The sequence below is a fragment of the Harmonia axyridis genome, chromosome 2, assembly GCF_914767665.1.
Source record: "Harmonia axyridis chromosome 2, icHarAxyr1.1, whole genome shotgun sequence".
Classification (NCBI taxonomy): domain Eukaryota; kingdom Metazoa; phylum Arthropoda; class Insecta; order Coleoptera; family Coccinellidae; genus Harmonia; species Harmonia axyridis.
Genome location: NC_059502.1, coordinates 6,155,735 through 6,167,441, shown reverse-complemented (window position 1 = coordinate 6,167,441; position 11,707 = coordinate 6,155,735). Strand labels below are relative to the sequence as shown.

Below are 11,707 nucleotides of genomic sequence, written 5' to 3'. Positions count from 1 at the left end.
AAAATGAGAAGTGTTTTATTTAAATGTGTTTTATTCAGTATAAACAATATTTCATCATAATGTTTATTCATCTGTAAGCCCGGTTTATGGTACAGTACACAACAACTCTGAAAGCTTAAGTAGGTATAATAGATACAGATGAGAAAGCGACCCAGCAAAATAATTCTCTGAAATTGAGATACTAAATACACTAAGAAATATCTCTAAAGGTAACAGTCTAATTCATTCAAGTAATGATTGGTTTTCAGAAGTGAAAATTACAAGATAAATGAAGGTCTATTTACATTGATTTTTTTTCTTACTAAGGGCTTTCCTTGAGTTATGATAGCTACTTTCGAAGAATTTAGTAGTAATTTTTTTTTTAAGGATCTAATCTGTGTTTGGTCGGTTCACCAAATATCGAGACGACTTGATGTTTACTTGAAGGCTCTGATTTTGATGGCAGTGGTGCTCTTGAACATTGTTTTGGAATGAAAAGTTCCAAACATAGAAGAAGACTCTACTGCAGAAAATATCAAATCTCAAAATAATTCTTATCGGGATGAACTGGCCAAATCGAGATGATCTCCAAATTTAATTAGCCTATCAATTTTTTTTTACAGTTAATGTGAACATTACAGTTCTGTAACGCCAATATTTTCAGATCCACATCCGAAGAAATAAAACACCCTATAAAAATATATGTTTCGAAATTAAATCATTATACGGATATTGGGATATGATATTTTTCGAACATTTTTTCTTGGTTAAACTTAATGATGATGTGCGTCATGAAATGAATTATTGAGAGGTGAAAACTTGTTGAAACCATCAATTCGATCATGATCTTCTTTTCAATTGTGAAGTTATTGTAATTCTGTCAAAATAGTCAAGTTCAACCAAGCTGTACCATTCCTCATCAAGATATGTCAATTAGCGAAAAGTCTCAACAATTTGGATGAAAAAAAAAATTGATGAAAAGAACTTGAAATTCATTCAATTCAATACAGGGTGTTCCTTCATGATGAGCTGATATTGAAGGGGTAATTCTTGGAGTCATTTTGAGAGAACAACTTCAAATGAACGTAAGTAGTGAACGTGTTTACTTTTGCCAGAAAAAATATTTTTTTTTATTATCACAATTATGCTATTGCAGATATTTCTATGAAATTTGGTACACTGTTTCACTGCATCAGAATACATTTTCTAATGTACATACAAACAATTCCTTTATTTTCACCAGTGGCATCTGTATGGGTTTTGCATTGATTATTAATGGGGAAAAATGTTACGAGATTGCTTTTTCCGAATTAAAAATAATTTTTGAAATTTTGTTTTCATTCATTTCTGAAGAAATCAGGTTTCGTGATTTTACTTTGTCCGATGTATGATTTTCGGTTAACATATAAAAATTGATTTTATTTCTGGAACAAATTACTAAAAGTGTCCAATGGGTGACCAATCCGTAGAAATTATTCGCGTATCGGCTAAAATGAAATTTAGAGCTCAAATTCTTTCAAAAACGACTCATAATTGAAAAAAAAATTGTCATCGATGGACTTCTTGAAAAAATTAAATGGAACTGATCACCTGCATAATTTCCATACAAAAATCACTCCATGAGACTCCAAAATAATTCTTCATTTGGAAAAAAGCAGTGTTGTACCATTTTTTTCTCCTCCAAAAATATTCTGCAAGAGCAATGATCTCTTACAGATATTTTAATCGAATAAGTTACACGTTTTCACTGCATCAAGATACATTTTATGAAGAAAAAACTTATTATTTTTACCAGTGGCGTCTGTATGAAATCAGCATTGTATATTTTTGGAGGAAAAAATAGTTTTTTTCTCGGAACCTTACCACCCTGTATCTCAAAAGTTAGCACGTTGAGACACACGTTCATGAGATGTCTCCAAGAATTGCTCCTTAAATATCAGCATATCATAAAGGAACACCCTGTGTAAGATCGAATGAAAATTACGAATTCAAGAAATATCCAGAATTTTCCACTTTGTTGGTGAAAAAAATTGATTGATAGCACTTCTTTTATAATATAACCAAAGTAATTTCTTGACTAACTTTAATCGCTTTGATGTTCAGCCACTGAAATAATTACTTAAAACTTGGATAAATTTTGTAAATCTGATATATTTTCGAGCTGGTCAAGTGACTGAAAAGGTTATAAAAACCATCTCACATTTATTTAATCAGCATTCTAGCTCCAGAGAAGATCGGTGTGAACTTCTCAAAATACGATCAAAATTCATGATTTCAATTACCTTGAGGGTTTATCACATATTTATGAGTAAGCTTTTTTTCAAGCCCCAATAAACAAAAACCTAAGGAGTGATAGAATTTATATCGAGCAATAAGCTATTACTTAACATATTTCATAGACAGGATTTTTTAGATTTTCTTTAAGGTATGCTTAATATAGACATCCATATCCTACTCATTCATTTATCGAAAACTTCAGTATAATATTAACAATATTATTTCATTTCAATAGAAAAATCCCAAGAGATAACATACAACTATGGGAATTTTCAACATAAATATCAATATTTTTCCTGATTTATGGTATTCTAATATTTGAAATTGATTTTTAAGATCATATAAATATTTTACGTTTTCTCTCAGACAATAACCAATTGAGTTATCACCAGTTTTTGATATTTTTCTGTTCTCTAAGATGGATCGAAAACCTGGTGTGTTTCCTGATACCTTTAAAATTTTCAGACAAAGCAGGAGATTTTTCAGATTTCTACCTACTTCATTTCGAGGGATCGCGTCTGTTTCAGATGGCGCATACATCGTTTATATTTGACATTTCTCTCGATTCTCTGCTCTCGTGACCTTCGAGTATAGAACAATAATATTTTATATTCTATGCTCGTAACAATCTTCTATACTCTGTCATTATATTCCATTAATTTCCTTAAAAATTCGATCGGAACTGCATTGTAATTTATTATGAAAGTTTGTAAAGTCTAAACTCAGTATTTCATTTTTAAACGGCACCAAGCAGATAGCGGGAATTCGAAAATTTCTGAAGAGCGCCACCTTACAAACTCTGGTGAAGCAGAACACCAAAGCAACAGGTCTGAAAAAGTCTGGAAAAAAATTGAATCAGTCCACACACCAGGTATTCTATGCATCTTAGGCACAACATTCAAAAAAGATGCAATGAATAATCGTTTTGAGTTTTGTGAATCTGGTCTGCCAAATTCCCATGTCGAGTTGAATGTTTCCTCATATCGATTGTTATGAATCAAATATATAATAGAAAATAAATTATGTTAGTGATATATGCCAGCAGGCGGGTCCTAGTAGAACTTCACGGTCGTCCAGACGATTGCGCTAGGATGTATTACCGATCCTATTTCACAATTGACAGTTCTCGATCTTCCGTTTATCACGAACAAGGCTTCGCTGGCAGGTGTGACCATATACTGACCGAAGAGGCCTGAAATATGACGGATCGATTAAAGTTCTATGATTATAAGGTCAGGATTGAGCAAACCCCTGACAGATGGGGTTTGCGTCGATATAATAACCTGTAAATGAAAGGGATGCTTCTTGGTGGAGACACTAGATGGCGTCGGTGAGGATATTTACAGGAATCTATTCAGGAGGGTTGAAAAAATTTTTGGAGAAATCTCTTACCTGATCCGCTGATTGGTCGATTTGGATTATTCCACTGCGTCAGTTTGACAGGCACTGCTTTTCCCACGCCTGTTATTATTTCAACTTTGCCTGAAATCCAAAATATCAACATGTTTCCATTCTGTCTTCATTCGTTATATTGATTACCTGTGAGGAGATTCAGATACAGCAGATCTTCTTTGTCTTGGGCGCTGGCATATATATCGAAACTGTGAGTGGTTTGACTTGGATAGAAGGCGACATCTGATATATTTAGAGTGGTTTTCACATCGAATAGGAATACCAATCCAGTAGCTAGAAAAAGGTTAGTCCTCATCAAACAAAGAGTAGTAGCAAAGTAAAAAGTAGTTGTAAAACAGAAGGTCTGATCGTGGTTTCAGAGAGTTGAAATGAAATATATGACCAAACACTCACGGGTGATTTCCTCCACTATTATTGTCGTGCCTGCAGCAGTTCTGCCAACAGTAATTAGTTTTCTGGAATCTGGTGAGACATACGGTACTCCAAGAAGTGTTGTTTTGGTTTCCACCACTGTGTCGGTCAAGTAGTCAAGTACTAACTGACCTGTCGGTCTCTTGGTAATAGGTTCCATGCATTGCATTATAACCATACCATCTGTTGGAAGACATTATCATTAAAATTTGATTCGAACCTCTTGAACATTCTCCATAAAGAACAATTATTTGTTCTGATGAAGCTTAACAACAAACTGAGCTTATTTATTCTGGAATAACATGGAAAGGGTACATGGAGATCTTCAGAAGTTCATCATGATTTAGAACAAGCAGTTTTCGGGTATGAAGAGCTGTATTACTAAATTATCGTTTACGTTTCTGACTTTTATGTTGTTAGGTTTGGTTAGGTCATCCAGAAGTATTGAAAGCATTACAATGGAGCATAGTTATGTGGTGACAAAAAGCAAGTAGAAATAATGTCTGTGTCCATCCGAAATTGTCGTCACAATACTTAATATGAATATACCTGCATTATTGTAACAATGGTCTTTCGTGGTACTTGTGCATACAACTTTCTCATTCATGAGGTTCTCAGGAAGATACAATAGAGAATATCTTTCCCCTATCCTAATCAGTATGCAGGTACCATGATACCATTGCACAGGCATATAACTTAGAGAATAAGAAAAGGAAGAAGAAATTCACGGTGTAAAATTAGATTTTATAATTGTAACTTGTATAAAACTGGGGAAAGGAGATTTCAGTGTAGTATATTACGAGGTGATGACCAGTTGAGTTAGTAGAAAGCTCAAGAATATTTCCGAATGCTGTACCACAATAAAGTTCTCGTCTGTCCTCCATCACGAAAACGCGATACCCCAAAGGTACAAGCAGAGCCTCGTTAGAAATTTTCCAATGCATTCCGAATGAAATAACCAAACTGAAATTAATGAATCAAACTCTAGAATACTGCAGATTAAAAATTATGATCTCCAAATCAATCTAAAACGGAAGGAAATCATGTTGGCAACCTTCCAAACCACATCATAATTCATCTGCAAAAGCACATCGCGCAGCAATCATAGAATTTCCTATTTGGTATTCGGTAACACCGCCAGTTCCAAGATGAAAGTAGGAATATTCAACTTTATGTACACATCATCAAGCAAGGGTCCATTTTCTGGGATGGACCGCAAATCTAATAAAAGCAGGTCAACTTACACAGGGCGGAGAACTGAATATGTAGAGGCACGCAATTATATGGAGTCAGATCCACAGACCTGGTGTATCGCAAATTCACCAAATCCAATTTGTAGAGTCCCCTCTGATTGGTATGCGTAACGTAGCCATATTTGAAGCTGTAATGGGATAACTCCTGCAACAAATATCAAGAGATAGTTTCGGAACAAGCATTTTCCGACGGTCAAGTTACAAAGTGATTTGTGGGGGATAAGTTTGTGACGAGTTTGGAACAATTTTTTGAGGAGATATTCTCTGTCAATATCGAATATTTTATGACTGACTGAATAGGACTCAATCCATTTTTTGTAGCTAAAAATGTATGAATGAAAATAATAAAATTGGAATCAGTAATTAAATCCACTGATTTGAATGCTTTCATAGTGATAATTTCCAAAACGCAACCAAATTTTTGTCACCCGAAATTTGAAAGAGACATGTGATACTCTATTTGTCTTTGAAGTATGTAATAATTTACCTGTTTAGGAGAAGGGATGAACAATCCAGTAACCAGATCGAACTGTCCATCAATAGGTTCTGGATGGACTGTGTGATGTTTTCTCTTTTGTCCAGCATCTCGAATAACCTAAAAAGAGTAATGATGAAGATGGATTACGTTCGGTGAAGACACACAGGTTTCCGAATAGAGTTGAATTGGCTGAAGTAAGTATGAGAAAAGACTATCATTGTTTTGGTGAAAGATTGTGATATAGTTGAAGTTTTCTAGGGTTGAAGTTCAAAATATTCGAATTGCTTTCAGAGTATCCAAACGTTTACAACCCTGAGTTTGAAGCTAATTTCGTAGCAAGATTCAAAAACTAGTCATTTGATTATTTGAAAGACAAATAACTTTTTTTCGGGAATTATAAGAGGCCAATTGAAAAGTCCCCGGTCTAGCATAGTAAAACATATTTTTTTTGGCAAAATCGATTTTATTGTTCAACATAGTTGCCTTCGATGGCGATACAGTGATTATAGCGATCTTACAATTTTTCTATACCATTTTTGTAGTTCGATTTGTCTTTCGCTTCGACATAGGCCTCAGTTTCGGCGATTACTTCTTCAATGGCGCTAAATTTCTTTCCAGCGAGCATTCTTCTGAGGTCTGAGAACAGAAAAAAGTCGCTGGGGGCTAGATCTGGCGAATACGGTGAATGCAGAAGCAATTCGAAGCCCAATTCGTGCAATTTTCCATTGTTTTCATTGATTTGTGACACGGCGCATTATCTTGATGAAACAGCACCAATTTTTTTGAGATGTCATACTTTAAACGATCCAATAACGCTATATAATAATCGCTATTAATGTGCTCATTTCACCTCTTTTAAACTTAGCATACCAAGCAATGATGGTTGATTTTCCTGGTGCAGACCCTGGAAACTCTTCATCAAGCCAAGATTTTGCTTCAACTGTATTGTGCCCTTCAGAAAGCAATATTTTGTCAGTACACGAAATTTTTTTTCCATATTTTTTCGAATAACAAAAGTAGCTACACTTACAAAGCAAGATCTCACAAACTAATGGTCGGACTGCTGTCAAATTTTGACACGTATCGTTTAATGGTTGATACTATCTAAAAATCTAATGGATTTAATAATAGCACCGCCTGCTGTGCATCAGACCGAGGACTTTTCAATTGGCCTAATAAACCATAATCCAAATAACCCATGAAGGTTCAGATATTTTCTCATCATATAGAACAAAGTCGGGTAAGTTACAGCATTCATAACTCAAGGACGACTGAAGTATTTCATATAATGTCAAAAATTTCAAATATTAAAAAAATGGAAAATTAAAAATTCAGGAAACTATTGGAGAGTTGAAAATTTGTTCTCAAATTATTGATTGGACAACGTCAACTCAGTCCACTAGTCAAAAAATAAAATTACCCATTCAAAAACTAATCAGGACATATTCAAAACAATCATCGATGTATAAACATACACTCCTCTAAGGGATTAATCCTAAAGTGACGTCTCGACGAGAATTCACCAGGAATTGAAACCTCATTCCGTTCAGATCTACGGGCAAACATTGAGAACGAAACGGTTCACCCGATTAACAATTCAATCAAATCGATGGGATCCCAGGTGGATTCCAGTATAAAGCGATACGAATTGTCCACCTCACCTGAATCGTCTTGATACCGGAGTTATTCAACGATCTCCAATTCAGAACCCACACCTGGTCCAGATGCGGGACGTAGTGCAGATCCACTGGGTACTTGTCTGTGTTCACGACCTAAAACACAAGAAAGAAGAATCAAAATGAAATATTGAACGAGACGTCTAGGGCAATATTTCGTATGTTCATTGTATGAAGATTAAGTAGGAGAACGCCTTTGAAATTCGATTCAAAGAATTTCACATCAATCGGTACGGCACTGGGTTTCTGTTCCATAATATCCATCTCAATCTCACGATTCTTGTCTATTAATCTCACTTCCTTTTTGAAAAGTAAATGGTCTACGGCATGCCTAACGCGCTTCCTTGTCTAGCGGCTTCTAAAAATAGATTTGAGGCATGCCTATGCTGCATGGGGAACTGTAATCATTCTGCACTATACGGGAAGCGAAATATTGGGTTGGTTTTGGCTTTGATGTGATTTGCTGTGTCTCAACTGTCTCTTATACATATAAGTTTGTCTCCCTTTCAGGATATTCATCATATTATCATCAATTAAGTATGTATTAGTTGAGTATGTATTAGTAATGAAGATTTTTATAATGATTATAATGTAACTGACAAAGTAAAGTTCACTAGATAAACTCTGTCCTTGAACATAAAATATATAGGTATATTACAATAATAATAATTATTATTTTTTTCTAATTTATCTCACTATCTTATACTGCCACTAGCCGCCACTGGATATAGCTCAAAATGACCTTTATTCATTGATGAAGATTGATGTCATTATGGGCAGATAGGTAAATTAAGAATATTTTGATTCATAAGTGAATAAAAAACTATGACATTTATCATAGAGTAATAAACATAGATAGAGAATGTATACGCAATTTTTATATGTCCCCAACATGGTTAGATTACATTGTCGAATTGTGATATATTTTCAAATCCACAATTTTACTATATCATTATGAATGCATATTATTATATAGAATGAAATATATTCATTTGAGTGATTCTCAATTAAATATGCACATTTGAATTTTTGGAATCCGATATTTTTTCTAATTGTCGATTTCATACTATGCAGAATATTTATTATTTTCTGTATCTACCTGCTGAAATCCAAGGTTCAGCACCTATTGCTCTCCTAGTGTCATCCGTTGTTTCCACGTCGTTTAGCGCGCTTGAAGTTTGTTTTCTGAATTGCTGATATACTTATTTAGGTATTCATCTCACTATATTTTGAGTTGATATGGAATGTTGATTCACTATAGGACATAAGAAGTGCGTTCTTTATGGAGAAACTCGCGAATGGAGTGAAATATCGTATCACTGATATGTTTTCATTTCCGCGCACTTCATGTCAAATTTGATAGTTCATGTTTGGGACAAAATTTGCTTGCTGAAAATTACTCTATCTATGTTTATTACTCCGAGGAATTTATTGAGTGCATAAACATCATCTTAATCTCATTCGTATGGGTGGAATATGTTCGTTTTCAAATTCAAAACGGGATTGAAAACCCAAAAGGTTTAAAATCCTCTGACTGAAAGCATTTTCATCTTCAGAGTTGTGTGAACTTTACAAGATTATAAATATGAGAGTTCAAACATGAAAAGAACAAATAATACCCAACACAAAGTTTCCAGTCTCTCACGAAATTAAAATGAAAAAAAAAAAAATACTTACATCCACCACCACCATCTGTACTTTGGATATAATAAGCACTCGATCTTGCTCCGGTTGTGAAGCGTAGACGTATCTGTTGGCAACATTTATTGCCCGGCCCCAGGAGCATTTTACACCCTTATCGCCGCAAACGTATTCCTGAAAATGTAGGGGTTGTTTATTTTCCATCCTGTTCAGTCCTGAGTGTATTACGTTGCTGTGTTCGAAACTACATTTTCTTCATTCATTTCTTGCAACATTGTGGCTGGAAGAAGGAGCGGGTTTCCTTGGAAAATATGGAGGAAAGGATTTATCTTAAGGAGAAACTTGAATGGGAAATATAGGGCTGAGTTTGAATCGGAGAAGTGGCCTTTCAGATTGCCGAAACTAATTTTGTCAATACGGATTGAACTTGTCCGTTTTACGATATCATTATAGCAACGTTAATTTTGTATTTACTCAAGCCTTTTTCCCTTTTTTCATGTTTAGTAACGAAAGAATTATAGTTAATTTCTTTCAGCAATGGTATGACCATATTTTTAGCGTTTGCAAGTTTTTGAAATTTTATTCCAAACGTTTCATTGATACTGGAAGTCGATGAATTAAATTAAATTCTTATTGAGAGAATATTTTATGTTGATCAACTTGAGTATAGCAGATGGCTATTGAAATAAAAACCTATTCTTATTACTAACCAGTGAAATAAATATGCAAAATCAGAATAAGCATATTGGCTGAGAAGAGAAGGATTAACAAACGGAACATAAGAAATTGCCTGATTATGTGTGTTTTCAAGGTTTGAAATCAATATACTGTAACACAGTTCGAGTGAAAATTTTTAGATTATAGCACATTGCTTTCGAGTGTTTTTTCTCACACCGCAATCGGCCAAACAGAATTCATTCTGATCTCGAATTATCTATTGGTGTGTCGATGTTAATATCCAAGACTCTTGGCTCAATATTTGAAAGTAACAAACATTTAGATGAAATGATAAGCATATAACACATAACACACATAAGCACATAACTATAAATTTGAATAACTACACAAAATTTTACCACTTCATATTAATGCTTCTTCTCTTTTGTTTTCGGTATGTAACTTCTTGATACAAATTCATGACGTGAAACCCTCTTCGTATCAACTTAACCCTAAGAAAATATTCAAAGACAGGCACCGCACTCTCAAAAACACCTAAAGCCCTGAAACACCGGATTACAAGCTTCTCCTAATTGGGGAAGAGAAACTCCAACACGTATCATAACAACAAAGTTTATATCCCTGCTGACAACGAATTAGGCATGTAGTTGCCCCTCTTGACGCTCGAATCTATCCAAGGTCCCCATACAAACTAATCGACAACGAAAACCGTCCACCGCAGAATTCATAGAATATTCTATCGTGAAAAAGAACATACTTTATGGTCGGTGGGCGGTTAATTTCTATGCGTGGTTATATAACATGCATGCAGGTGAGCAATTACTCCATTATGTATAATCTCATTTGATGAAACAGTCAATTTGAGGGTTAAATATGCAGGACGATCATAACGGGTAATCTAGTTCCGTTGAATAATGAACCGTATCGCTGCACGAATGGAGGGGGTCGTAAAAGGGACGAAACGTGGTTGTTTTTCCCGGATAGGTATGAAACATTTCGCGTTTCCAGGGTGGAAGTTGGCATGACGATTTCGTTCAATTTTAATATTGTTTTTTCGAGACAACACCCCTCCGCTTGACATGTTTAATGTTATTTGATGCCAGAGAAAGGAGTGACTCGATGGAAATGCATTGGGAATACTATTGGAAAGTTGACGTTCTGATATATCACTTGGCTACTTGATGAGAATTACGACAATGAAGGATGTTCCATTCATTTTTATTATCTTAGTGCACGGTTACAAATGGAATTCATTATCTTTATGATAATATCAATTTTGTGCCAGACAAAAGTCAGACAAATAAGTGAAACGTCAAGCGTTTCTTTAATACCACCTGCGATTGGATATCCTAATAGGTCGCTACTGCTTTATGAAAAAATGATGAAAGATATAATGATTATGAATAGGGTGTTAGGTGAAGATATGTCAAAACATCATTCAGACAAAAGTCAGAAAAATAAGTGAAACGCAATGCTTTTCTTTGATACTGTGATTGTATATCCTACTGCTTAATGAGGAAATGTTGAATCAAATAAAAACTGTGAATGCGATATAGCAGATTATTTTATTTTCAATGAAATTCATTATCATTATGATGAATATCAATTTAGTGTCAGACAAAAGTCAGAAAAATAAGTGAAACGTTATGCGTTTCTTTGATACTCTGATTGGATAACCTAATGGGTTACCTACTGCTTCATGAAGAAATTATAAACGAAATAATGGTTTTGAATGTAATATAGCATATTCTTCACAACTGATATACAGGGTGTTTGGTGAAGACATGTCAAAAGATCATTCGGACGAAAGTCAGAAAAATAAGAGAAATGCAATGCTTTCTTTGATACTGTGATTGTATATCCTACTGCTTTATGAAGAAGAGATAAATCAAATGAAAACT

General features: G+C 34.5%; 1 protein-coding gene across 2 annotated transcripts in view; it reads right to left on the bottom strand.

Moving 5' to 3' along the window:
* Positions 1 to 1,895: 1,895 nt before the first annotated feature.
* Positions 1,896 to 11,707, bottom strand: part of LOC123673153 (follistatin-related protein 5-like) — a 182,866-nt gene continuing 173,054 nt past the window's right edge. For both annotated transcript variants that reach the window (XM_045607601.1, XM_045607602.1), the window contains 8 exons: positions 9,165 to 9,302; positions 7,473 to 7,583; positions 5,821 to 5,928; positions 5,325 to 5,478; positions 4,063 to 4,263; positions 3,796 to 3,942; positions 3,649 to 3,738; positions 1,896 to 3,448 (listed from right to left, as the gene is read on the bottom strand). In XM_045607601.1, the coding sequence (XP_045463557.1) occupies positions 3,309 to 3,448; positions 3,649 to 3,738; positions 3,796 to 3,942; positions 4,063 to 4,263; positions 5,325 to 5,478; positions 5,821 to 5,928; positions 7,473 to 7,583; positions 9,165 to 9,302 (1,089 nt within the window). In that variant the 3' untranslated portion in view covers positions 1,896 to 3,308. The remainder of the gene's footprint in view (positions 3,449 to 3,648; positions 3,739 to 3,795; positions 3,943 to 4,062; positions 4,264 to 5,324; positions 5,479 to 5,820; positions 5,929 to 7,472; positions 7,584 to 9,164; positions 9,303 to 11,707) is intronic.